This window comes from Myotis myotis, unplaced genomic scaffold (genome assembly GCF_014108235.1).
Source record: "Myotis myotis isolate mMyoMyo1 unplaced genomic scaffold, mMyoMyo1.p scaffold_m19_p_8, whole genome shotgun sequence".
NCBI classification, from domain to species: Eukaryota; Metazoa; Chordata; class Mammalia; order Chiroptera; family Vespertilionidae; genus Myotis; species Myotis myotis.
Window position 1 is genome coordinate 50,509,172 of NW_023416390.1, and position 27,382 is coordinate 50,536,553.

Here is a 27,382-nt window from a genome sequence, read left to right on the forward strand (position 1 = left end):
TTCATCCTTCCCTCCTCAACACCTGGCAGTCACTAATCTTTTTACTGTCTTCATAGTTTTGTCTTTTTCCGAATGTCATAGAGTTGGAATCAGACAGTTTGCAGCCTTTCCAGATTGACTTCTTCCACTTATGTAAGATGCATTTAAGTTTTCCCCCATGTGGTTTCATATCTTGATAGCTCATTCCTTTTTAGCACTAAATAATATTCCCTTGTCTGTATCCAGTTATCTACTGAAGGATATCTTGGTTGCTCCCAATGATGGCAATTTTGAATAAAGCTGCTATAAACATCCATGTGCAGGTCTTTTAGGACATAAGTCTTCAGCTCATTTGGGTAAATATCAAGGCGGGCAATTGCTGGATTGTATAGTAAGAGTAAGCTTTCATTTGCAAGAAAATACCACACTGTCTTCAACAGTGGCTGTAACATTCAGTGGCTGTATTGCATTCCCAACAACAATGAATGAGCCACATCCCTGCCAGCATGTGGTGGTGTCAGTGTTCTGGATTTTGGCCATTCTATTAGGTATGCAGTGGTATCTCATTGTTGTGTTAATTTGCTTTTCCCTGATGACATATGATGTGGAGCATCTTTTCATATACTTATTTAACATGTGCATGTCTTCTTTGGTGAGCTATTTTTTAAGGGCTTTGGCCCACTTTTTAAATCAATTTGCTTGTTTTCTTATTGTTGAGCTTTAAGAGTTCTTTGTATATTTTGGATAGGAGTCCTTTATCAGCTTTGGTTTTGCAAATATTTTCTGTGGATTGTCTTTTTATTTAGTTGATATTGTCTTTCACAGAGCAGATGTTTTTAATTTTAATTAAGTCTAGCTTATCAATTATTCCTTTAATGGATTGTGCTTTCAGTATTCATTAAAAAGTCATTGCCAAACCAAAGATCATCTGAATTTTATCCTAATTTATCTTCTAGGAGTTTATAGTTTTAAAATTTACCTTTAGATCTGTGATAAATTTTGAGTTAATTTTTGTAAAGTGAATACATATAACATGTATATATATATTTGTAAAGTGAATATATATATATATAACACGTATATATATTCAATAATAATAAAAACATAATATGCTAATTAGACCGGATGTCATTCAGGATGTCCTTCCTTCCAGACAAAGCCACAGTGGGCGGGGACTGTGGCAGAGGCGGCAGAGGCCCCTGGCCATGGCGGTGGTAGGCAGGGGCCGTGGCTAAGGCTCTTGCACGAATTCCGTGCATCAGGCCTCTAATATATATATAAAATCATGTGGCGGTCCAGTTTGTCCAGCACTATTTTTTGGAGAAGACCATGTTTGCTCTTTTATATTGTCTTTGTCCCTTTGTCAAAGATCAGTTACAGCTACAATCTTATTGCAATTCATATATACAAAAGATGCAATTAGCCGTATCATAGCTTGCTGACCTTAATGAGTTAATTCAGTATCCAAATAAACCTTGGGGCCAAGCGGTAGCATGGGCTTTGTGAAGTTCTGGCTCAGTAATACCTGTGAAATTTGAGCTCATATTAAATATGCCTGAAAATAATACATTTGGGATTTGGCCTCTGGCATCAGATCAGGTCTGACTCTGCTATCTGGAGTTGAGAGTTTTGCCTCAAGTTCTCATAATAGGACTATAGCGCTATGGGACTATAGTATCAGCAAGAATATTATTATTGCTTTAGTGAAGAAAAATAGTGCAGCTCCTACTGAGCTCATGGTATCCTGTCTTCTTTCTGGTCATGTTTTCTCCCCTGAAATAGGAGAACCCTGCTGTCTCCAGCAACTTTAGCTATCTTCCACCATGACCCAATCTAGTACTTTCTCTCTAGTCTAGTCTTTCTGTCATTCTTAGTTATATCAAAGGCATTTGTCCAGTCTTTACTTGTCTCTTTCTGTGTGTGTTCCAGTTCGACAACCTCAATATGGCTAATGACATGACCAGGTCACAGTTTTAGTTGTCTCAAATCTCAGAAAAGAAGACTCAATCAGAACAGCCTGATTGGTCATTAAGGCTGGCTCAGCAAACTGTTCTGACCACCTTGGCCAGGGGCCACTTGTCAGGACAAGAGGATTGGACTTTTTAAAAATATATTTTCATTGATTTCAGGGAGGAAGGGAGAGAGAGAGAGATTAATCTTGAGAGAGAATCATTGATTGGATGCCTCCTGCATGCCCCCAACCAGGGATCAAGCCAGAAACCTGAGCATGTGCCCCAACCTGGAATCCAACCGTGACCTTCTGGTTCATGGGTCGATGTTCAACCACTGAGCCACACTGTCCAGGTACTAGAAGGTTGGGTTTTATATCCTCTAAGAGACAGCTCTCTTTCCACTTCATCCTGTTGATGAACTAACCATTGTCTCTATGGGGTTACATCCTCATCTTCTGTGTGTCTTACAGAGTGAACAGCCCACTAGGGACATGGTGGTATTTAGCCTAATGTACTTTAATTAAGGCTAGACTTGAACCACTTTCTTAACTTATGGCACAGTTCCTGTATCTGCAAAGCATAAGACTGAATAAACAATGTTGGTACACTTAATAAAATCCTAGATAGAAACCATGTCTATTAAGCCAGGATCATAGAAGCAGAGAGTAGAATGGTGGTTACCAGGACCTGGGTGAGAGAAAAATGGGGAGTTTCTATTCAGGTCTATGTCTGTTCCAGTTTTATATCAAGGACTCTAGTATATTTAAGGTTTACTGAAGAGAAAGCTCTCACTTAAGACCAATTAGTGATTTTTTTTTCACTCCTGAAGTAACTGGAATAAGTGCTGCAAGTGTTGTACAATTTCATGCCTATAGTTAACAATACTGTCTTACACACTTAAAAACTTTGTTAAAATGGTAGATCTAACATTAAATGTTCTTATTACAAAAAAGATTCACATTTAATAATTACATTTCAATTTAATTGGAAACAAAAATGTCCATGCTCTAATGTTTAATGCAAGAGTTTATAGATATTAAGTCTTCTCTTAATCTCCTTAAGAAATGTCAACATTCTTTTTTTTTTTTTTTAGGACTTTCATATGTGGAGTAAATGGTAATTAAAATGTGCAGGATGACAAGATGGAGCAAACAGTGCTTGTACCACCAGGACCTGACAGCTTCAACTTCTTCACCAGAGAATCTCTTGCGGCTATTGAAAGGCGCATTGCAGAAGAAAAAGCTAAGAGTCCCAAACCAGACAAGAAAGATGACGATGAAAATGGCCCAAAGCCAAATAGTGACTTGGAAGCTGGAAGGAACCTTCCTTTTATTTATGGAGACATCCCTCCAGGGATGGTGTCAGAGCCTTTGGAGGACCTGGACCCGTACTACATCAATAAAAAAGTGAGTGTTTTTTATCAGGCATGTTTTGCTGCTAATTGCCTACTGCATACCTTGGATGGTTGTAGCACCAACACAGGCTGAATTAGCACAGTCTTAAGTACCCTTCTGTTTAAGAAATAAAACATGTTTGCATGTGTTTATGCACATACGTGAGAATGAATATATCATAACTGACGGAGCTGTTCCAAATGCACCACCACAGATACCTAATAACAAATTTAAGTTATAGGCGGCTAATTTAATAAATTACAAATTTCTACCCTAAGATTATATTTACTATAAAATTTTATGTTTTCTGTACTTGAAAATCCTGGAATTATCACATTAAGACTTCAAAAATATTATTATTAATGTCTTATGGAACAAAATATGATGCCACAAGTGTTTTTAATTTCTAAAGCATGTTATAGGTAAATCGGTTAATTTCTGGAACATTACTATATAAACTCCAATTTTAAAAAATTATTCAACTTTTGGTAAAAATATATTTATATTGATAAGAATTAAGAAAAATATAGTATTCTGAAGAATGTATAATGATATTTTAATGCTTGCATTTTCTGTATCCATGCTTGAAATAAGTACCTTGCATTAAGCACCCAATCTTTTATTAAGACCATGATTTCACCAAACCAAGAAGAAGAGCCTACAGGAAAAGATAAAATAAAAAATGATTATTATATTGATTTTGGATTGCAACATATTTTTATCTTTTTCATCTGACACAATATATTTTTGAACTCTTGGTGGAAGGGTAAGGCACAAAGATCGTATTTAAGCAAATGAAATATTTTAGTTGGACATGGACCTTAAAATACACTAGGCTCTGTTTGTTGCGGACACAGTTCTAAATAACATGAAATTAGCCTTTGTCAAATGCTTAAGTTTGGCAATTTTAATATGTGGATTTGAGACAGTCTTGTAAATCACTTCTCATTGCTATAGTTTCAAAGATAAAAAAAAGAACCCTCACAAAAGAATGACTAGCACTGTGTTTGTGTGTGTTTTTTTCTTTTAAGTTTCAGGATATAGCTGGTTTAAGTGTAACACACTTTTTACCAAGCATTTGCCCATTTTACATTATAGGAAGAGATAATCATTTTCCAAAGATTTTATTTTTCTCTATTTAACATTACTTATAATATTGCCAAATCTTAGTAGGTAAGAGATTATCCGTTTCATAACTGCCTTTCAAATTATAAGAAAAGTTTCACTTTATCATTAAATCAGTCCTTTGGAATATAATTTAATATATCACCTGAAATGCTAAAGCCCAAATTAAACAAACTAGGAGGGGTTTATTTGTATGAGGAAAGTAAAAATGCAGATAATCAAGTTATTTAAACATTTCAACTTATTGAAAAGTACTTCATTATTGAGGTAATGACTCTGCTGTGTTCTAGACAGAAATTTATTCACCCCATGGAGTGTGCTAGTTTATTTGTAGATATTGGACATATTTAGTCTGTTCAAAGACTTCTCTTATTATGGGTTAGGCCGGGGAATCGATCCCCAGAAGGCCTTTTGCTACTCAAAGACACCCAGCCCCCATCTCTCCAGCAGTAAACACCTTCTAAAAATTGTTAAAGCTACATAGGGCCTTCATCAAACAGGGCTGGAATCTAGCATCCCAGCTCATATGCTGTATCCTTACTTGTGAAACAACAAATGAATGGTGTGCTTTTTTCTTTTTCAAATGAATGTTTGATAAAGACCAAACTAACAAAATGCAGTTTGACAAAAGCAGAGATTCTTCATGTGAAAATCAGATAACTTAATTCATATTTCCCTTTAAATCAGGGGTGGGGAATGCTCGGCCTGTGGGCTGTGTAAGGCCCGAGAAATAAGTTGGTCTTGCCCTGCCAAGGCATGAGGGGGTGAGTTAATGAAATGTTTGACCAAAGACAGCAGGCTAATTTTTAAGTGGATAATTTTGTATGATGCAAATGATGTTAAAAAAAATATCCAAATGGTCTTTGGCAAAAAAACGGTTTCCCACTCCTGCTTAAATTAAAGTTTTCAGACTGATAAAATTTGTTATCTTGAGAGGATGTCCCCAAAAATAAAATTATTGGTTCATAATGAGTGATATATAATCTTCTATACTAATAAAAGGGTAATATGCTAATTAGACCAGATAGATCGGACATCTTCCGGACGCCCTTCCGGACAAAGCCACAGTGGCGGGGGCCGAGGCAGAGCAGTTAGGGGTGATCAGGCCAGCAGGGGAGAGTGGTTAGGGGTGATTAGGCAGGCAGGCAGGTGAGCAGTTAGGAGCCAGTGGTCCGGATTGCAAGAGGCTGCCAGCAGTCAGACTTCCCCCAAGAGGTCCTGGAATGGAGAGTGTTCAGGCCAGGCTGAGGGACCCCCCCCACCACCATGCACAAATTTTGTTCACTGGGCCTGTAGTATATACTAAAAGGGTAATATGCAAATTGACCCCAAGAGTGGAACGACCAGGAACAACCGGTCACTATGACATGTACTGACTACCAGGGGGCATACGCTCAATGCAGGAGCTGCCCCCTGGTGGTCAGTGCGCTCCCACAGGGGGAGCTCCACTCAGCCACAAGCTGGGTTGAAGGCTGTGAATGCACTGGCAGTGGCGGGAGCCTCTCCTGCCTTCTCATCAGCTCTAAGGATGACCAACTAATGGCTCCCTAGGGGGAGCGGGCCTAAGCCATTAGTCGGACATCCCCCAAGGGCTCCTGGGCTGCCAGAGGGATGTCTGAGCTGGCAGGTGGACATCTCCCGAGGGGTCCTGGACTGTGAGAGGGTGCAGGCCAGGCTGAGGGACCCTCCCGAGTGCATGAATTTTGTTTATCAGGCCTCTAGTAAAGAATATAAAGGCAGATGGAAAACAAAATTATGCAAACCCTTTTTAATACTGAAAAGAATGGTCTTAAAACTGGGTGTGAAAGACCAACTCTGATGAAATGACTAGTCAGCCAGATTCTTGTGCTGATGTAACCCTTATAAACTTTGTCAGGTTCACATTCAGACTTGCCATTAACATCTTCTATCCTTATCTTCAAATGCACATTGTGTGAGGAAGGAAAAATATTTTGGAATTTTGGAACAAATCACAGTGAGCAAGTAGAACAACCTGATAAGAAAAATATTGTTATCAGGAAGGAGTTTTCTCTAAGGTAAGACACTTCCATTGCTTTCACATTGAGCTGACATTAAATGAGTCTTCAAATGTAAGTCATTCAAAGCAATGCAAATGAAACTTCTTACAAGTTCTTTAAAACCAATATGGTATATTTAGGATACCTTATTGAGTTGTGTTTGAAATTTCACTATTTTGCATTTTCATGTTTTAAAACTTTCTCTAGTTGCCTATACAGTTTTCTAGTCTTAAATTTTCTTTCATAATTGTATTATTTCATATGCAGGAATAGTCTTAAATTCTGAAATTGTTTGCTATGATTAAGGTTTGAATGCTTAGCAAAATAATAACCTTTTAAAAATAATAAATTTTTCTTTTCATATTTGATGACTAATTTTATTTTAGTGACTTGAATATCTGAGATTGGGAAAGTGATCATCATTAAAACAATGCAATACACATGCACAGTACTCTGGCATAGCTATAGGGTTTAATTGTGGAAATGTCACTAGAGAAAAAGCTTCTTAGAATGAAGTTTCCCACTATTACTGATATTGAGGATGTAGATTGTATTGCCTGAGTGAGTTGGAATATGTAAACCTCAGGTAGGCCAGTGACTTTCCTAAGATTTTTCTCAAGTACAATAATTAAGGGGTCATTCTTACCTATATATAGTTTCTAGTTTGTTTCTTAATAATATATAGAATAAACAAAGCAATCCTATATAATAAAAGCCTAATATGCTAAGTGTCCGGTCATCCAGTGACCAGTCAACTGTTCAACCAATCAAAGTGTAATATGCTAATGATATGCCAAGGCTGCTCAACCACTCGTTATGATGTACACTGACCACACGGGGGGCAAACTCTCCTACTGGTAGGTTAGCTTGCTGCTGGGATCCAGCTGATTGGGACTGAGCAAGATGGCCGGACATACCCTGGAGCCCTCCCGCTGTCCCTCTCCAGCCCTGATCATGCACCGGTGGAGTCCCTCGGCCTGGCAAGTGCCCTCTTGCAATCCGAAACCCCTCGGGCAATGTCAGAGAGCCGGTTTCAGCCAGATCCCGCAGGCTCCTCCCCTCAGAAGGATTCCAGATGCAGGGCTCATGGCTGGCGAGCACTGCTGTGGTGGCATGAACCTCTCCCAATCGGGACTGATTGGGCACAAGCCCGTGTCAGGCACAGTGGGGCCAGGATGAGTGGGAGCGGCAGGTAGGAGCTGCAGGCAGCATTGGACTGTGGGTTTCAGCCCGATGCCCACAGGCCACCCCGAGGGACCCCATGTATGCACGAATTCATGCACTGGGTCTCTAGTACTACTATAAAAACGGTTGCAGGATCTCTTTTTTCTGTTATACTTTTGATTAAATTACATATATGTAGCATATGTGGAATGTATTGTGTAAGAAATAGAAACAACGCTAAGCTCTCTGTCATCTTCTACAAAGACAATTTCAGTGAGCTTATGGAATTGTCACTGCTGATGGTGTATTTCCAGATGGCATATGCCCACATATTTTTATCTTCTTTGCTCCAGTTTAAAGTGTGCAAATTACGTAATGTTAAAAATTTTACTAAAATTGTTAAAGTAGTTTAATCCATGATCAGTGACACCATCTCATGAGCATTCCTGGTGCATGGAAGCATTAGGAACTTCCCAGACCCTCAGATGCTTTAAGCCTTCAGAAGTCCAAGGTAAGAACTAAAGAAAAAAAGAGTGCTATCAGAATATTGTCATAGAATTCCCCATACCATGTGAGCTCTGGTCCAGTGTTCTTCAGAACATCATTCAAGGTTTGATTCCTTTTATTTGTTTATTTACTTTAGTTGTGTGGCAAGGCATATTTGAGCTTGTGAACTCATCTCCCTCCTGCACCCCTCCATGGGATTTTTTTTTCTCACCGTTACTTTTATAGCTTGGGTTGATTTTGTACCATTTGGCTATGCATTCAAATTCTTCACCCACTCTTTATTACAGAAAATGTCTCCCTTCTCATGTTCTTAAAATTACAGATGACTCACTAGCACCATGGGAGGAAATATCCTTTTGACAGTGTGACAGTGCAATGACAATAAAATGAGGTATTTTAGAATTGTAGTGAGAATGGACGTTTGTTCATTATGGAAAGTAGAAATTTATCCTTTAAAAATGTCTAATGGACCATATAGAAATAACTTATTCTCTCTTTTTATCAGCTCTTTTTAAAAAGGTGCATAGCCCTAGCCGATTTGGCTCAGTGGATAGAGTGTTGGCCTACAGACTGAAGGGTTCCAGGTTCGACTCTGGTCAAGGGTACATGCCTGGGTTGTGGTCTCCATCCCCAGTAGGGGACATGCAGGAGGCAGCCAATCAATGATTCTCTCTCATCATTGATATTTCTATCTCTCTCTCCCCCTCTTCCTTCCTCTCTGAAATCAATAAAAATATATTAAAAAAATAAAAAATAATAAAAGAAATTACAAAGGTGCATGCTCCTTCTTTATCAGGCCTGCATGAAGAGTCATGCATGAATTTGCTATTTTAATTCATGCCTGGTCTGTTATTGCTACAGGAATTTTTAGTTATTATATTGGGTAGAGAAAATTATTTACTTTGTTTTTAATTGGGTTTAGGGCATTTTTTTTCTTGCAAAAAATAATTTAGTAAGAAATCAGAAAAGTAGATAGTAATTAAAAGATTATGATTCCATGACTTATCATATGGACAGTTCCCAATTTACAATTTTTTTGCATATTACTAGCTCCTCTTGAATTACCAGTCACCTAGTATCTCCCTTACATCTAACACAGTATAATTGACTTTCAACTCTTTCTCCTCCCCACCCATAATTTTTTTCCTTAAACCCCCTTTTTGTTACCTCTAAGCCTCTGTCTCAGAAACAATCCGAAGGTGATGATATTGGTAATTAAATAATGGTTAGTGTTAGCCTTTATTGAGTACCTGCTATGTTAGTAAGAGACCATTCAAGTCAAAGTGACCAAAATGCATCAGAAACTAGTTTAAAAAAGAAAGAAAGAAATATGTAGGTGAATCTGGTTTTTTAACATTGAAAGATCCAGTACCTACAACTGCCAGAAGTGGGATCAAAGGGATCAAACTTTGGGATCCAGTCCTTTTCCATCTTGGGTTCTATTTTCACCCAAGCTAGCTGCATTGGTAGGCTGGCCCTTCCCACACGATGGCACAAATAGCCACCAGTAGCACTAAACTAACATCCTGCAGCTTAGTAACTCCAAGAAAAAGAACTGTCTCTTCTAAAGCTCTAACAAAAGCCCTGGAATTGGTTCTAATTAGGTCACATGGCTAAGGGGTTGTGATGGTCTCATTGGCCAGAACAGTGTCACATGTTCTCCTGTGTTGAAAGGGGTGAGTCAGCTCATCAGAAGCCACAAGGGCAGACATGGGGTGGTGGTTTTTCTAAAAAGAAGAGATGAGGCCTGTTTAAAAAGGTATGTGAGGCAGGCAAAAACTTGAGCTCTGTATTCTATACAAAATGTATCAGGTACATACAGTTCTTATTTAAAACGCATGTCCTTCCAAGATTGCTTTTGTCTGTATTTAAAAATAATGAAACTGAGGTGAAGTAATTTCCTAAGATCACAAAGATATTAAGTGAGAGAGATTAGATTTAAACCTGATCTCTCAGCTTCCATAGGCCATTGCCATGCCACTTTGGGTCTGCACTTGTAGTAAAGATACAGTGGAAAAGATAAGCCAGTGACAGAATCTAAATAAGCCCGTTACTGCTTTTCCTCTCCCTCTATCCATGCCACTTTGCTAGCCGTAGTCCTTTTCTCCCAGGCTGGCAGTATTTCCCAACGCTGACTTGTCCCTCACTTTTTTTTCCTCCATCAGGAGCATCCCCTGCCTTTGTAAAAACTAAAATCTTAGAGACTCATTGGGTCTGCATCGGCTTCTAAAATAAGTCGATAATTTCATTTCCCAACAGATTCTAGTTGTCTGATAAGCACCTTATTTTTCAAAGAGGACAGATTCGGGACACTTCAGTTATGTGCCGCTGTAAAGAAATGGCATTCAAATTGGGATCTGAAGGACAGAAAAGAGAAGAGAAAGAAGCATCTTCTAGAGAAAAGCAGTCTATCAAAGGATGTGTAACGGAGCTGGACTGTATTAAGAAGAGAATAGAATGAGGTTGGGATGTGGGCCTGGGGCCAGGCAAAAGGCCCCTTTTAATACATCTGAAAGAGTTTGAAGTTTAAGGGCAAAATGAATTATCAGAAAGCTTTGGGTAGAGGAGTAACATGGTCCATTTTACATTTTAAATATATTTTTATTGATTTCAGAGAGAAAGAGAGAGGGAGAGAGAGATAGAAACATCAATGATGAGAGAGAATCATTGATTGGCTGTTGCCTGCACGCCCCACACTGGGAATTGAGCCCGCAACCCGGGCATATGCTCTGACTGTGAATCAAACTATGACCTCCTAGTTCATAGGTTGACACTCAACTACTGAGCCAGGCCAGCTGGGCTCAAACAAAATTATTATAAGTTCTTACATTGACAGCCTAGAGCTGGGGAAGGGTGCATAGATGGACACTCCACACTGAGCCACACCAGCTGGGCCACGTTACATTTTAAAAGATCAATTAGGAGTCCTCTGGACACTTGGTCTAGATTTTTGACAATGAAGATGGAGAATAATGGGTAGGATCAGGATCTATTTTGGAGGTGTAACATTTAAGTATCAGAGGGAACAAGCTAATGGCGTTGTTTCCTAAATATGGAATTTGGGAGGAAAGTTATTGAACAAAAAAGTTCCAATGTGAAAAGTGGCACTGCTTTCAGAAACATGTGTCCATATGTGTATATACTTGAAAGCCAGACAGACACACACTTTGAATCTTTTAATCCTTATCATTTTATGGTAGTTTAGAACTGAAGGGCATTCACAGGTTGTATTTCATTCATACTCAAAAGAAGTCTGAGAGCCCTAACTGGTTTGGCTCAGCGGATAGAGTGTCAGCCTGCAGACTCAAAAGAAGTCTGAGGTTAGTACTACTGTAATTCTCTCCATTCAGATGTAGAAGTTGACATAAAGTTCTCACACAAGTCTGCACTGACACTGGGCCTCAACTTGTTTTTTTCCAGCCAATGAAAAGTTAACTGCACAAGTCAAAGTATACCACAGTCACAGTATGGGATAAGATACAGAGCTAAGAAATGTTTGATCCCCAGATTTTAACATTTCACCTATGGTTATAGTTTTTCTCTCTGTGATAGAGGCAGAGGTGTCCCCACCCCTGGCTGATGAGAGCCCAGCTGGCACCTCCGATGGGTCATCCCCTCACTGGCTCTCCCCCCCACCCCTTTTTCCCCCAGCTACAGGCCAGGGACAGCAATTTTACAGACTTCTCTACATACAAATTCTTCTCCTTTGCAGGAGCTTACAGCAAAGAAAAAAATTGTCTGTGAAGCATTGAGCTCAGAGATATGTTTTGTTGACTCATGCAATATTGTTTAAAATTTTGAATTAGTTTCAGAGATGTATGAATCTGGAGATTATACACATGTCCATGCCTACACACACACACACACACACACACACACACATGCTCACAGACACACACACACACACACACGCAGGCATGTTTAGGATTTCTGATTTGCATACCAAAAATTGGCACACACCCCTTGCTAGCCAGCCTCCATGAACACTGATTGTAATTGCTGGCTTACATGTCACATGTGTAATTAGGTAAAGGCTGTGTAGTAGAGCCTGGAGGGCCCAGCAGGCAAGTGCCACAGGTTGTTCTTTAGGTTGCTTATCCCTAAAATAAAAAGAAAAGCAGAATGAGACTAAGGAAGAAACAAAGTTATTTTAATATTGATGCTCACTTCAGGGTCAGGTAGAGAACCTGTGAGAAAGCTTCCCATCCCTCTGTGAGCCAGGAAAGGAGGGAAATCTTGGCCTGAATCCACAGGTTATAGCAAATAGGCAGGGAAGTAGGTGAGACCATTTAGAGTGCCCCCAGGAAGGAAAACAGAATTAGATGCCATGGAATTTCCTCAGGATGAGAAATGTCCCTGGAGATATGCAATAATAGGAATCTCTTGACTTCTCCATGCAGTTCTCTACACCCAAATCTCTGAAGCATCTCTCCTCCTGCCAGGACTCATTCTACCCCTCCCTGCTAGAACCTCTTCTTAAGCCAGCAGCCTGGAGCTGGAAAAAGTTTGATCCCTTTGATCCCACTTCTGGCAGAAGATAGAGCAAGGGAATGCTCCTAGTGCCAATGCCAGGGCATCATCAAGGGAAGAGAGGTGTACCTTGCAGCCCAACCTAGTACTCTGTTGTGGGAGTTCTAAACAATTGACTTCCAAACACATTTTTGGAACACAATGTATGTTAAAAGTTGAAAATTGCTTGTTTTAAATTTTGAAGCTGAGGCATAAATTTAATAACCAATAGTGTATTCTGCATTTTTCTATTGTTCATGATCATTGCTAAGCTTTCTCTGTTGCGTATAGCTTTTGCTAATGAATGCATGTGTACAACATAATCATTGATAATTTGAGCAATTTAAAAGATCACTAGTTAACCAAAACAGATTCACAGCCCTGCTATTGCAGAATCACCTGAGTCATTATTATTATTTTTTTGTTAATCCTCACCCAAGGATATTTTCCCATTGATTCTTAGAGAGAGTGGAAGGGAGGGGGAGAAACAGAGAGAGAGACACATTGATTGGTTGCCTCCCGCACGTGACCCGAACAGGACCTGCAGCTAAGGCACATGCCCTTTACTGGATCCAGGACCCGCGGGGATCCAGGACTCTTCCACTGAGCCAAAACAGCTAGGGCCTGAGTGTTGTTTTAAAATTCAGAATACTAGGCATGAGAATTGAAATCACAACACCTTTATAAGCTAAATATTCTTATTCACATTTTTCAAAACAGGCAAGTGAGTCACAGGCAAGCCAAGTAAGTTGATTAGAATCTCACTGCTGGAAGGCAGAGAGCCAGATTTTGACCCTGGCACCCAACTCCATTGTCTGCACTTTTAAAAACTACATAAGTTCCAACGAATCCTACTTATATTTTTCTAATGTTTCTTTACAGATTGTTAAGCTGCTGATGACTGATTTGACTGGGGGTGTTTACCTCTCTTTCTTGGTTTGTCTTTAAAGTCAGAAATGATAGTTTACCTGGCAGTCTTCCTGAAGGGAGTTGGACCTTGCAGCACAACGAATGGTTTGCGTCCAGGTCTGTGCTGCCCAACAGAGTAGACGTTAGCCACGTGTGATTATTGTATGGAAAGTGTGGCAAGTCGACTTTGAAGACAGGATTGTATGAAAAAGGATGTACAATATCTCCATCGTTTAAGTATTGATTTCATTCCTAAATGGTAATGTATTGGAAATACTGGATTAAAGAAAGCATTTATTTATTTGGCTCAGGGGATAGAGCATCGGCCTGTGCATTAAAGGGTCCCAGATTCTATTCTGGTCAAGGGCACATGCCTGGGTTTCGGGCTCGATCCCCAGTAGGGGGCATGCAAGAGGCAGCTGATCAATGATTCTCATCATCATTGATGTTTATATATCTCTCTCCCTCTCCCTTCCTCTCTGAAAACAATAAAAAATATATTTTTAAAAAAGAAAGCATTATTAAGTGGAATTTCGTCTGCTTTTTACTTTTTTAAAACATGGCTACTAGAAAATTTAAAGTCACATATGTGGCTCAGATTTATAGTTCACATAATGTTTCTATTGGGCAGCTCTAGTCTATGAAAACCTTCACTTACCCTTTTGGACTTTCTTCTATTAGAAGAGACAGTTGAGCACTCACTAGTTTATGAGCTTCTTGAGGTAATGACGGATGTATCTTTGCTTCCTCTATAAGCCATAACACAGAGCTTTGCAGGTATTGTGCTAAACAAAATACATTTTTTTTTTTACAATGAAATTAGTTAAATTAAAAGTTGAACCTAAAACTAGTTTCATGCTACGTTCCAGGTATCTGCAATGCTCATGCTTATTAATAGCTTATTGTACAGGGATTCAATAAATGTTACTTTAGTAACTATACATGAAGAGATAAGCGGAAAAACTTGACAAATATCTAATACTAGAAGCCTGGTGCATGGATTTGTGCACTGGTGGGATCCCTTGGCCTGGCCTGCGGGGATCGGGCCGAAACCGGGTCTCCAACATCCCCCACAGGCCACACCAAGGGACCCCACCAATGCACGATCAGGCCAGGGAGGGACCACAGGAGGGCTCCAGGGCATGTTCAACTGTCTCACCCAGTCCCAATCAGCTGGACCCCAGCAGGAAGCTAACCTCTCGGTCGGAGCATCTACCCCCTGGTGGTCAGTGTGCGTCATCACGACCAGTCACATGGTTGAACAGTTGGACACTTAGCATATTAGGCTTTTATTATATAGGCTATAAAGAGTTATGTTACTACAAATATATCTTTAAAGTGGTATTTCATATATAGAATCTTATTTTTCTAATTCAATCAAACTGCTATATTTTGAAATTTGTTTTCAAGCACAAAATTTTTCACGTTAAACTGATTTCATGAATTCCCTACGGCCTTGGGCTATAAAGAGAAGCCTGTTTCAAGCTAGATGCTATTGGATCAGCCTTTTCTCTTCCACCACCAATTTTGAACTTTTCATTTTGTATTGATGTGACTTCAGGCAAAATAATGTATCTTGAGTTGTTTTAATTAAATTTTTATAGGACTAATTTAGATTTAAAGGATGTCAAGATACTTCACTGTAATAAGCCATCCAATACATTGTGTAAGAAAAAGTCAACACTGGGCTGTATGTTTAGAAATGGTTAAGATGGTAAGTTTTATGTTATGTAGTTTACCACAATAAAAATTTGAGGGGAAAGTGTAAAACATCACACTCAATTGAACAGTTGGTAAATCTTGATTTGCTTAAACTTATATAATTCAGGTTGGGGCAAAAGTAGCTTTACAGTTATTCATATGGGAAATAGCACAATACTTAATAAGTAATAACACACGAATAAACTGTTTTGAGTACTCACAACTGTAAACCTACTTTTGTCCCACCCTGTACTTGTTTATACAATTTGAGATACATAACATCTTGGCTAGTCTTTGAATTCTTCCCATTTCGAGCCTTTTCTTATTTGTTAAATGGGGAGGGCAATTACCGATCTATATGTTTGAAAATTCTAGATTTACTTTACTTGTAAATAAAGTGTTCCCTTCTGATTCTATTCTCCCTTCAATACTATTAATACCATTATTTGAAGAACCATGTATCTAAGTCCCATTAATTCTTGAAACTTGTAAATGAAATATTTAGCTTCTTGACTATGCAAACAACTATAAGGATGATAGATACAGAGATGAGGAAATAGAAATCAAATCAGTTGCAAACAGTAAATTTGCAGTTCTAAATGGAACTTACTGATAAAAAAATGGTAACACATTTAAGATTCTATATATTGGGTTGCTCTATAAGTCTGCTTTATTGGAAGGCTATTTAAAATAAACCCATAAACCCTTTAAAGCGACATTTATGAAGTTTTTTGGTAAGTATATATGTTTCAACCTGAGAAAAGCAGAGGAGTCCTAGCAAGGATGCCTTGGCCATCTCTATGAATTGTGAACAATTACAAAAGAATAAACATTATTGTACAGTAAACTTCATTAATATCATTATAAATTCAAATTGCAAGCACTTACACAATGTACATATATTTCTTGTAAATACTAGTATTGTTAAAAATAATTATCTCCCACACATTATTTGAATTTTATAAACAAACTAAGAGGCCTGATGCACAAAATTCATGCACCTGGAGGGGGGTCCCTCAGCCTGGATTGCAAGAGGGTGCAGGCCAGGCTGAGGAACCCCACCAGCGCACAATTGGGGCTGGTGAGGGACATGGGAGGTTGGCCAGCTGGAGAGGGACCGTGGCAGGGCTCCAGGGCATGTCCGGTCTGTCTCCCTCAGACCCCAGCAGCAAGCTAATCTACTGGTCGGAGTGTCTGCCCTCTGGTGGTCAGTGCACGTCATAGCGAGCAGTTGAGCAGCCTTAGCATACCATTAACATATTACGCTTTGATTGGTTGAACAGCAGGCCAAACGATCAGACACTTAGCATATTAGGCTTTTATTATATAGGATAAAGGGAATACAACCTAAAATCAGTGAAAGTTTCCAACTAAGGCTGGAACAATTGAGAATTATGTCCCTTTGCATTTAACTTTTGTGACAAAGTATGGACTCCTCCATGTGAAAGCACTTTTAGCTTTAGCATTACTTATCAGCATCAGGGGTGCAGTGGACTTCGTTCTATTCACGTTAATGGTTCCAGCCATTTTTACTGCCTTTTGGGGCTCCTCTCTGCTTAGTCTCTGAGTTTTGCTCCTTTTTGTTTTAGTTCTCAAGGCAGAATTTTTCTTTCTCTCCCCTACCGCCTCTTTTGGCCTCTGCAATTCACTGATTGCTTTACCACCCCTTTCACTATCTACTTCCTTCTTCCTTCGGGCTGGAAGGTGCACATAGCCAAAGTCACAGGAGACCTCTTATGTGCATGGTCCAGGCTCCTTAGAATGAGCCAGTTGATTTTTATCCTGTCCACTGAGCCACATTCAGTACCATCATCATCCCTCTTACCCGCAAGCCCATTGTTTAGGCTACCTATGAATTGTAACTTCTTTATTATGTCTTTGAATCACTAGTATCTATTTCAAAATTAGTTTATAATATTATTTGATGTAAGAAGAATCTTTTTTTAAAAGTATATATTTTTATTGAATTCAGAGACGAAGAGAGAGAGAGATAGAAATATCAATGACGAGAAAATCATTGATCAACTGCCTCCTACATGCCCCATACCAGGGATTGAGCCTGCAACCCGGGCATGTGCCCTGACCAGGAATCCAACCATGACCTGTTTCATAGGTTGATGCTCAACCACTGAGCCATACAGGCTGGGCAGGAGATTCTTAGTTTTAAAATATATATGCTAGGTTATATTTTTGTTGGCTCTGCCATTCCTAGCCCCCAATATTTCTGTCAGGTTTTACTTAACATGTTTTTGGAAAAAAGAAACATATGCTGTAGGTTTGCAAGGTGGACCATACTCAGTCCTTTTTGTGTCTTTGTATGCATGTACTCCTTAAGGCAGAGGCATCTGTATTGCACAAGTCTGTTCACATTTTATGGTGAACTCAGAATGTCATTTAGGGACAGGAGCATTGAATGAATCAGAAAAAAACGGGGGGAGCTAAGTATTGTAGACATGATTATTGCTCCTCCAGTAAGTACAGGTGAAACTCTCCCCTCCTACAATGGAACTTGGTATATAGTTTTCTTTGTATTCTGAACCAGAGACCTTCAAAGATAAAAAAGAAAATATTAGTAGAGGTTCAAAGTTAAAGTTACAGCAATGCTTCTCAAACTCTCTGTTGTAGAGGTGAGGTCACCATTCTTCTATAAAATACATAAAATTAAGTACTAGAAAATGAAAAAGCAAACCAATGAAATACACCCGCTTTTTATTATTGCATTCAACTGATGAAATTAGTGTGTCAAATTGACTTACAAGTTTCTAAACACTCACTGTCACGATGTTGTCCCAGTCCAGCAATGGCTTGGACACCAGCACCAGTGGGGAGACTACACTTTCACAGCCCTGATTCAGGGCATTCCACACATACCAGACAGGAAGTGCTACTTTCAAACAGAAACTCAGTGAACGTTTTGGAATTATTGCTTTACTTGAATTTAGAGGGAAAAAGAAATGAGAAATCTCTCAATGAATGACCTGAAGAATAAATGAAGCATGTAAACACTTATCAAAGATTCTTAGTAGAAAGTAAACATAGTAAATGCTTGCTATGTCATAATGTGATCAAAGGCAAAAACCCACAACTTTTAAAGAATTGGTGAATTTTAATTAAAAAGGTATGAAGTTCTCTTCCTATGAAATATTCTTCACAGAGAAAATGGCTTCCCCCACCCCCAACTCCGTCTGATTGTAAGTAAACATCGTAAGAAACACTGAGTCAGAATCTTTTCTATGCTATTGTGGGTTGCTGCTTTTTTTTCTCCTGCACACTGCTAATTGCTTTCTATACTTAATTTTTGGGATGCAGTTTCTTTCACATTTATGGATTCCAGGTTCTACAAAGGCTTTGAGCTACTCTTCTGTGCTAAGAAAGCACTACAGGAGATAGGCAGTCAATTGGGATTAGAATTCAATGTGTCAGCTAATTCAGAAATCCCAGTACAGAATTTAGCACTCCTGGTCAACAGATACTCTCCAGGGAACTTGGCCTCCAAAAATCAATTATTAGGTTATATCCATCTAACCCAAGAGTTTTTATTTCCTATTACCAATAGAGTTATATTCATTTTATAAACATAAATGGTAAAAAAAAAAACGTTATTTTTTTAAATATTAGTTTTGTTGAATGATTTTGCATTCTACAGAGTTACTTTTCAAGATATTTGAATTGGAAAAGCTGAAATCGCTAGAAAGGAATGTAGTGTCTTAGGATTTTCAGAATAAAATGAAATATCCACCCATTTAAGGCATTCATTTAACTCAGATGTTTAAAATATTAAGAAAATAAATAAATGTCTTGTGTGATGACATTGCATGGACGTATTGGGTGAAGGTAAGTGATGCCTTTGGATGCCCTCCCTGTTAAGAAGAAATCCAGGGGCAGGTTGTCTTCATGGTGCACAGCAGAAGTTGTAACGTTGGAAGAGTCATTGTGACAGATAATAGAAAGCAGACAATAGAGTTTAAATGGTTTATACTTTTATACTTCTGTGTTGTGTTCCTATCTTACAGACTTTTATAGTATTGAATAAAGGGAAGGCCATCTTCCGGTTCAGTGCCACCTCTGCCCTGTACATTTTAACTCCCTTCAATCCTCTTAGGAAAATAGCTATTAAGATTTTGGTACATTCATATCCTTTTCAAGTAATCAATATTAACTATGTGTACATAATCTATAAGTGCTTTGTAGCTAAATATAAAATTAAGTTGGGACACATATATATTTTATGGCTTTTGTCACTCTAATTTTGTATCTACTTTTGTCATATAAGCCTTATTCTTTTTTTATAAGCTTTATTCTTGGAGTGTATTAGTCACATAGATGTCACTGAAACTTACAGTCTTAACATTATATGTCTACATATATCTTTCTAATAATACTTGTATGTGTTAAGTCCTACAAATCTAGTGTAAGATAGCTATACTACTCTTTACTATAGTTGTACACAGTTTGTAATGACCAGGGATATGCAGCAGAGAATGATATAACAAAGAAATCTAGTTCCAAAGCCAAGTTTAGACATATCTATAATAAAGAGCAGTTTAGTTTACCTTAAAATAAACCTTTAAGCATATTTTCTATGAAAGATGGTCAGAAGGCTTGACTAACACTTAGCTAATTATTGAACTTTCCTAATGAATTCTGTGAAGGAATTACAGTAATATTGGCTGACTTTCCAATTTAAGTCATTAAATTATTACTATCAAGCAAAACTGATTGCTTAGTAAAGACTACAGAAGTTAATGAAAAAAGCTTAGATTATATTTCCAAATGGTCTTTAGGAATGTGGCAATGTGGTTCCCGTGGTGTTAAAGAAAAAGAAGGACTTTGCAAATAACTTCATCTGTTCATATTCATTGGCAAAAACTTAATTTCTGATTATGTCTCATTCAATGGCTTTGGGAATAAGAAAAATAGAAATACTTGTATAATGATCATAAACTCATACAACCTGGTTCTTTAAAAAATTATAAAACTTAAAAGACCATTCTGTTTTTTAACTGATAACAAGAAAATCCTCAGTGATATAAATATGTTATTATTAAAATTAAAAGATTTAAAATATTAAAATCATATTTCAGCATTTTTACAGGTATGGTTTCCATATCCTAGTTTTTGTTTTTAGTGCCATCGTGTGGTCATTTGATGAAAACTTTCTTTTTCTTACTTATGGAAAATTTTTGTTTTGGCAATAAACTGTAGTAGAAAGCATATTGAATATGAAGGCAGAAAATTTGTGTTCTAGTCCTCGACTGAGTTATCTAATTTCTCTGTTTTAGGCCTTATTTGCCTGATGTCTAAAATAGAGTGATTACAATATTTGTTTTTCTAGGTCCCTTTTAGTCATTTGTTTTAGCTAATACTTATCATATCACACACATGAACTCATTTAATCTGCACCTCAAACTGAGACAAGACCACTTTTAGGTTAAATTTTAATTATATTCACATCATGTTAAGTCCTGGCCTTCAAGAATATTCACTTTTAATCATATCCATGGCTGCTATAGTTAATTCAGTCAAAACAGAGCAACCCAACACCTGCCATCATGCTGTACTTTGTACATAAATTTTTTAAATATATTTTTTATTGATTTTTTACAGAGAGGGATAGAGAGTTAGAAACATCAATGAGAGAAAAACATCGATCAGCTGCCTCCTGCACATCCCCCACTGGGGATGTGCACACAACCAAGGTACATGCCCTTGACCAGAATCGAACCTGGGACCTTTCAGTCCACAGGCCGACACTCTATCCACCGAGCCAAACCAGTTAGGGCTTTACATAAATTTTTAAATGTGTTTAACTATATTAGGTAACATTTGTTTCAGAAATTACAATATTGCAGATATGTGCCCTTTTCAACAACTTACTATTTTAATCACCTGAAATAGTTTAAGTCAATCTCTCTGCTCAAAAACTGTATGACTCCAGATTGCACATAGCTTTCCCTCTAAAGTTTTCTAGGGGGTAAATATGTTGATTTAGTAATATTAGCAAAAGCAACACTTTGTCCTTATATAAAGCTTTTTGTACATTATCTCATTTAATCTATATTGCTACTCTGTGAGGGTGATATTATTGCTACATTTTACCAGTGACAAAACTGAAGTTTAAAGAGATTAGATAACTTGTCCATGGTGTATTTTTCATGAGTCCTGGCTAAAATTCAGTTTAAGCTTTTCAATGTTAATTTTATATAATACATAGATTTAGATTTTTTTGTGTGTGTGTGTTCCTTAACAATAACCCACATTATTCAGCATGCTAATTATGTGCACTATTTTGACCAACTGTGTGTTTATGACCATGAGTAACCCTCCTGAATGGACAAAGAATGTAGAGTAAGTTCAACTTATATTTTAAACCACCTACTATGTGATTATTGATATACATATATAGTTAGGATTTTGAAACTATGTCTTAATGTACCTTCTAAATAAAACCAAAGAGCGTAATTACTAAAGGCATTTCTAAGCACAATTACAAAGCAGGAAGACAATACTCATTGACCCGTAGACCTGCTGGGGTCGGGTCTAATATCTCTCCTTCACGTGTACTTGGTGGATACCAGGTGCCCATCATTCTTGGACACTTATCACTTTTTCTTTAGTATCTACAGTGGTCAAAGCAAGTGTGGTGAAAACAATTGCAAAAAAGAGCCAGTATAGTAGGACTTGGTCCCAGGTAAATTTCAGATGAATTCAGTGAGTTATAAATTTACAGGGGCGGGTTACACATGCCATCAGAAGACATCTTTGAGTCTCACAAGTTTTCCCTTCCATCAGGCACATCCTATTCAGGTCAGGCCTGTATCAGTTTCACCAAAAACATTGCAGAAAAAATATCCCAACATTTGGGATTTTAAAACTTGAAAATTCATTAGACTACGGGCTTAACTAACTGAGGGGAAAGAATAGCATTTTCAGAAAACAGAAACATTACTAACTACATTTGTGGGCTCTGTTCTGGAATACATTTGAGCCGAGGGTCCAGATCTGTGATAGGTGCTCATTCCGCTCATGTTGTGACCACTATTACTCCATGGCTGTTGACCCTTAAAACAACAGCCCAGAGTTATTCCCAAGATCTTCTTCAGTTCTAGACAGTTCCAGATTGGAGCCAATCAGAAAAGGGACAAGATTATGAAGGAAAAACTATATGCAAAGAATACCTAAAGTATTGACATTGACATGTGAGGTCCACAGGTCTTTAGTCATCCTAGTTTTTGTGATTTTATTATTTAACTTCTGAGTAAAATATTTAAACCTTGAAAACATCCAAGTTTCTGAGTTAGCCTCATATTTCATTCTAAACTTTGATTCTAGAATTACCTACTTTGTTCTTAACAAAATTCTTTTTGCAAGTAAGTTAACCTGTCTTATCTTATGGAGAGAAATAAAGACTTGCTAATTTGTCAATGTTTTTCATTTATAAAACATGATGGAAATTGAGTTTTTTACTTTTGGAAAGAAAATCATTTTATGCTTCTGCAATATTATGGATTGGCCACTCCATCACATGAATGTACTAGATAATTCTCAAGGAGCTTTATTCATTAATGTCAATACTAAGACATTTCAGACAGCACCTAGCTGGACTTTATACAGCATGTATTTCTCACTCTGCTCTCAGGACACTCTTCATGTGTTAGGGAATTGAATTTAAATTAAGGGCTATGTTTTATTTCCATGAAAATAATATCAACCTGCTTAGATTCCTTTTAAAATAATTCATCTATTCCACTGACAGGGTGATAAGAAATTGACTTACTATGAAAAATATGTTACTTTATCAATTCTTTCTGGATACTTATCTCCAGGTACACCTTCACTGGAATATATACTTTTGAATCACTTATAAAAATTATTGCCAGGGGCTTCTGTTTAGAGGATTTCACTTTCCTTCGGGACCCATGGAACTGGCTCGACTTTACAGTCATCACATTTGCGTAAGTGCCTTTTTTGAAACTTCAAAAGAGTGTGGTTTGGCTTTCTATGAGTGTTTATGCTTTGAAAGAATAAGTTTGCTGTAACTGTAGAATATTTTGGTGTGATTTATACATTTAAACTTCGGATTTTAATTTAGTATAACAGAGGTCAAAGTGACATTTCACTTTGGCATATAAAGTCTTTGCATTGGTTGAAATTATAATTTTCACATTTAACAAACATCTAGCAAATTTCACACATGCTGCTTTTTCAACACACACACACGCACACACTAGTAAGAAAGCAAAAGTCTATTCATTTTACATTGGTGAAAATGACTTTTAAAAAATACAGGCACAAACAACTCTGCTGGCTGCACCAATTTTCATTGACCTTGCCCATTGACTTTTCCATCTTCTATTAGTTTGGTAAAATAATCTATACTAATAATAGAGGAATATGAAAATTGTCCTGGATGCCATCATGTAACAACCAATCAGGATGGGGGTGGGGCCGCAGCGGAGAGCTCTCAGCATGCCTGCGCCAGGGGTCCAAAGGGCACGGAGAGGAAGGGAGAGCAGATAGGCAGTTAGGGGGATTAGGCCAGGAGGGGAGAGCAGATAGGCAGTTAGGGAGATCAAGCCAGGAGGGGACAGAAGACAGGCAGTTAGGGGGATCAGGCCAGGAAGGGAGGGCAGTTAGGGGGATCAGGCTGGCAGAGGGGAGCAGTTAGGCAGTTAGGGTGATCAGGCCAGGAGGGAAAAGCAGTTAGGGCCATCAGGCTGGCAGGGGAGCTGTTAGGGGCATCAGGCAGGCAGGCAGGTGAGTGGTTAGGAGCCAGTGGTTCCAGATTGTGAGAGGGATCCCGTATTGGAGAAGGTGCAGGCCGGGCTGAGGGACCCCTTCCCGCCCGCCCCCCACCCCCCCCCGCATAAATTTTGTGCACCAGGCCTCTAGTAGAAAATAAACATCTATTAGCATCAAAACATTCCAAATCAAACTAATTGGGGGGGGGGATAAGTTATTTAATATATTAAATTTTTATTTCATCAGCAAATGATTTTAGTCTTATAAATGGACATACTCTCTCTGCCACTTCCTACTTCTAAACTGATTTCTTTTCTTTCTTATTTCCCTTTATGATTTTTGTCATCTCTCTCTCCACCCTCAACATAAATCTTTTATCCTTACCTTTCTTCCAGATTCACTCAGTATGTGCACAATATCTGCATCCCTGTCTACCCACACACCCCCACCTTTTTTTTCAAGTGGTAAATTTCCCCAAGAGAGAAGAAACTCAGAAAAGTAATAGAAGGTCATACAGGAGCAGGTGAAATTAGAATGTGGAGGAAAGTGGACCCACACCACTTGCTCTCATCATTCTTTCCGGAGCGAACTTTTTAGCCTTTACAGGTATACGTAGATGCTAAATGGGAAGAGAAGCAGAGCTGATATTCTCAGGGCTCCAAACACTGCCTCTCTTGTCTTCATTCCACATCTAATCAGGAAGAGCCAATTCTTTGCCATTCCCTCTGGCCATGATTTAAAAGAAGGCATGATGAGACTACTGTTTTTTAAAACAAAATAGCAGCAATGGCAGGAGCATCATTGGGCTCCATAAAATATTCTTAATTTACCTTTCACTTAAAGGTTACACTAGAAAAACTTTGTCATGTACAGCTAGTCAGGCAATCTGCCTTTTCATGCATAAATTTCACTTGCATAATTGTATGCATTTTTTTTTCTAACTGCAACCTTGAAACTATAATTAAGCTTTCTTTTAACTTAATTATCCTAAGTTACACATGATCCAAGCAAATATATAAAATCCTGCTTAAATTTTGAATAACTCTGATTTAATTCTATAGGTATGTAACAGAATTTGTAAGCCTAGGCAATTTTTCAGCTCTTCCAATTTTCAGAGTCTTGAGAGCTTTGAAAACTATTTCTGTAATCCCAGGTAAGAAGTCGTTAGTGTAAAGTATAAGGCTCGTTGTACCTACAGCTCTTTCTTTGTATCCTGTCACTGTGTTTGTGTGTGAACTCCCTACTGCAGGTATGTGACAGAGTTTGTGGACCTGGGCAATGTCTCAGCGTTGAGAACATTCAGAGTTCTCCGAGCACTGAAAACTATTTCAGTCATTCCAGGTGAGAGCTGGGTTAAAAGACATCATGTGTTTTTCAGCAACAGCTTCTTTACTTGATATGCAGCATTACAGAAAATCAGAACCATGAAAATCAAAATCATAGTAATCATGATAGGGTGCTTTAAAGAAAAGTATTCTTATTATTGGGACAAAGGTTTTTATGGTCTCACATTTTTTTTATTGATTTTTTGTTTTAGAGAGGAAGGGAGAGGGATAGAGAGATAGAAACATCTATTTGCTACTTCCTGCACAACCCCTTGTGGGGGGGCGAGCCCGAACCCAGGCATGTGCCCTGACCGGGAATGGAATCAGTGACCTCTGGGCTCACGGGCCAATACTCAACCACTGAGCCACATCGGTTGGGCTGGTCTCACATTTTTTATCAGCCTTGGAGTTTAACAATGTCTTGCCTGAGACACTGTAATATAGAGTCTGTATGATTTACACTTAGAGATGTCAATTTTTATCTATATCAATTGTAAGGATTTGGTCCCTATTGAATGTACTGATCTGTAATTGCTTATTTATTGTAGTCATTGATATCTATGCCAATACAATGTAATCTTAATATTGTTTAAAAAGACCAGGGAAGCCTGGCCAGTGTTGCTCAGTAGTTGAGCATCAGTTTATGAACCAGGAAGTCACAGTTCCATTCTCTGTCAGGGCACATGCCTGGGTTGTGAGTTCACTCTCCAGGGAGGGGCATGCAGAAGGTAGCCGATCAATGATTCTCTCTCATCATTGATGTTTCTATCTCTTTATCCTTCTCCCTTTCTCTCTGAAATCAATAAAAATATATATATTTTTTAAAAGTCAAGGGAAGAAGATAATACAGACTAGCATGAGTCTGCATGGAAAATGTATTATCTTAAGGTGTATTTATACTCCAAACCACCCCCAGTTTTACATCAAAATATTTGTTACTTATAAGTAGGAATTCAAAAATACTTATTCGGGTAATTTGGTATAAAATTATGGGGCAAGTTTCATTAGCAAAAAGAGAAATACAAGAGCCTTTCCCAATATAGGCTTTATGAAGACCATGAATCTTCCCTTATTTTCTTTCCAATATATTGGGACATGGATCTTCATTTCATTGCTTATTTCTGGAGGTCACCTCCATAAGCACCAGCCTACCATCAAGTGTTGCTTTTCCACTAGCATTGGCATCATTTTCAGACCTGTGCATGGAATCTATGTTTTCAAGAAAATTGTAAGGCTTTTATTTTTTCAGACCTTGTAAGTCTTCATGGTAATGGCCTTCTTTCGTTCTTTCAGGCCTGAAGACCATCGTGGGGGCCCTGATCCAGTCTGTGAAGAAGCTCTCAGACGTCATGATCCTGACAGTGTTCTGTCTGAGCGTGTTTGCGCTGATCGGGCTGCAGCTCTTCATGGGCAACCTGCGGAATAAATGTGTACAATGGCCTCCCACCAATTCTTCCCTGGAGGAGCATAGTATAGAGAAGAATATCACTGTGAATTACAATGGCACACTTGTAAATGAAACTGTCATTGAGTTTGACTGGAAATCATATGTTCAAGATTCAAGTAAGAATTACTATTATGTAGATTTATTTTTCATTGTTGATCTGCCTTCCATTTAGGCATAGATATATTTTGTTAAATGGTTGCATCACGGTTTGTAATCTCTTAATCACCATGTCAATGTTTTGCACATACATTTAATTACTTTATTCATAACTATTCTAATTTTGACTCCCAAATGGCATTTTCTGTTGTATCATCATTAAGGGAGGCTGAAGAATTCAGTAGAAATTTTCCTAGGATCTTTGGTTGCTGTACATTCTCCTTGTGCTGATTGAGACAATTAAATAACATAAGAATTTCTAAAGCCCTTTTGAACTGTAAAGTACTATCCAAATGTAACCCATAAAACGTTAATTACAGAACGCCTTTTATGTACTAGAAACTGTACAGGATGCTGGGAAATTAATGGTAATTACACATGGCTTCAGGGTGCTTATGTTTTAGTAGCTTATTTTTATTGTCATTTTATGGAAATCAAGTGAGACCTAAAGGCA

General features: G+C 38.2%; 1 protein-coding gene across 1 annotated transcript in view; it reads left to right on the forward strand.

Annotated features, from left to right (window-relative positions):
• LOC118662034 (sodium channel protein type 1 subunit alpha) overlaps positions 1–27,382 on the forward strand; it is a 99,823-nt gene that overhangs the window by 22,297 nt on the left and 50,144 nt on the right. The window contains exons 2-7 of the mRNA XM_036320647.1: positions 3,025–3,337; positions 19,272–19,390; positions 21,517–21,606; positions 23,085–23,213; positions 25,250–25,341; positions 26,619–26,888. Of these exons, the coding sequence (XP_036176540.1) occupies positions 3,074–3,337; positions 19,272–19,390; positions 21,517–21,606; positions 23,085–23,213; positions 25,250–25,341; positions 26,619–26,888 (964 nt within the window). The 5' untranslated portion in view covers positions 3,025–3,073. The remainder of the gene's footprint in view (positions 1–3,024; positions 3,338–19,271; positions 19,391–21,516; positions 21,607–23,084; positions 23,214–25,249; positions 25,342–26,618; positions 26,889–27,382) is intronic.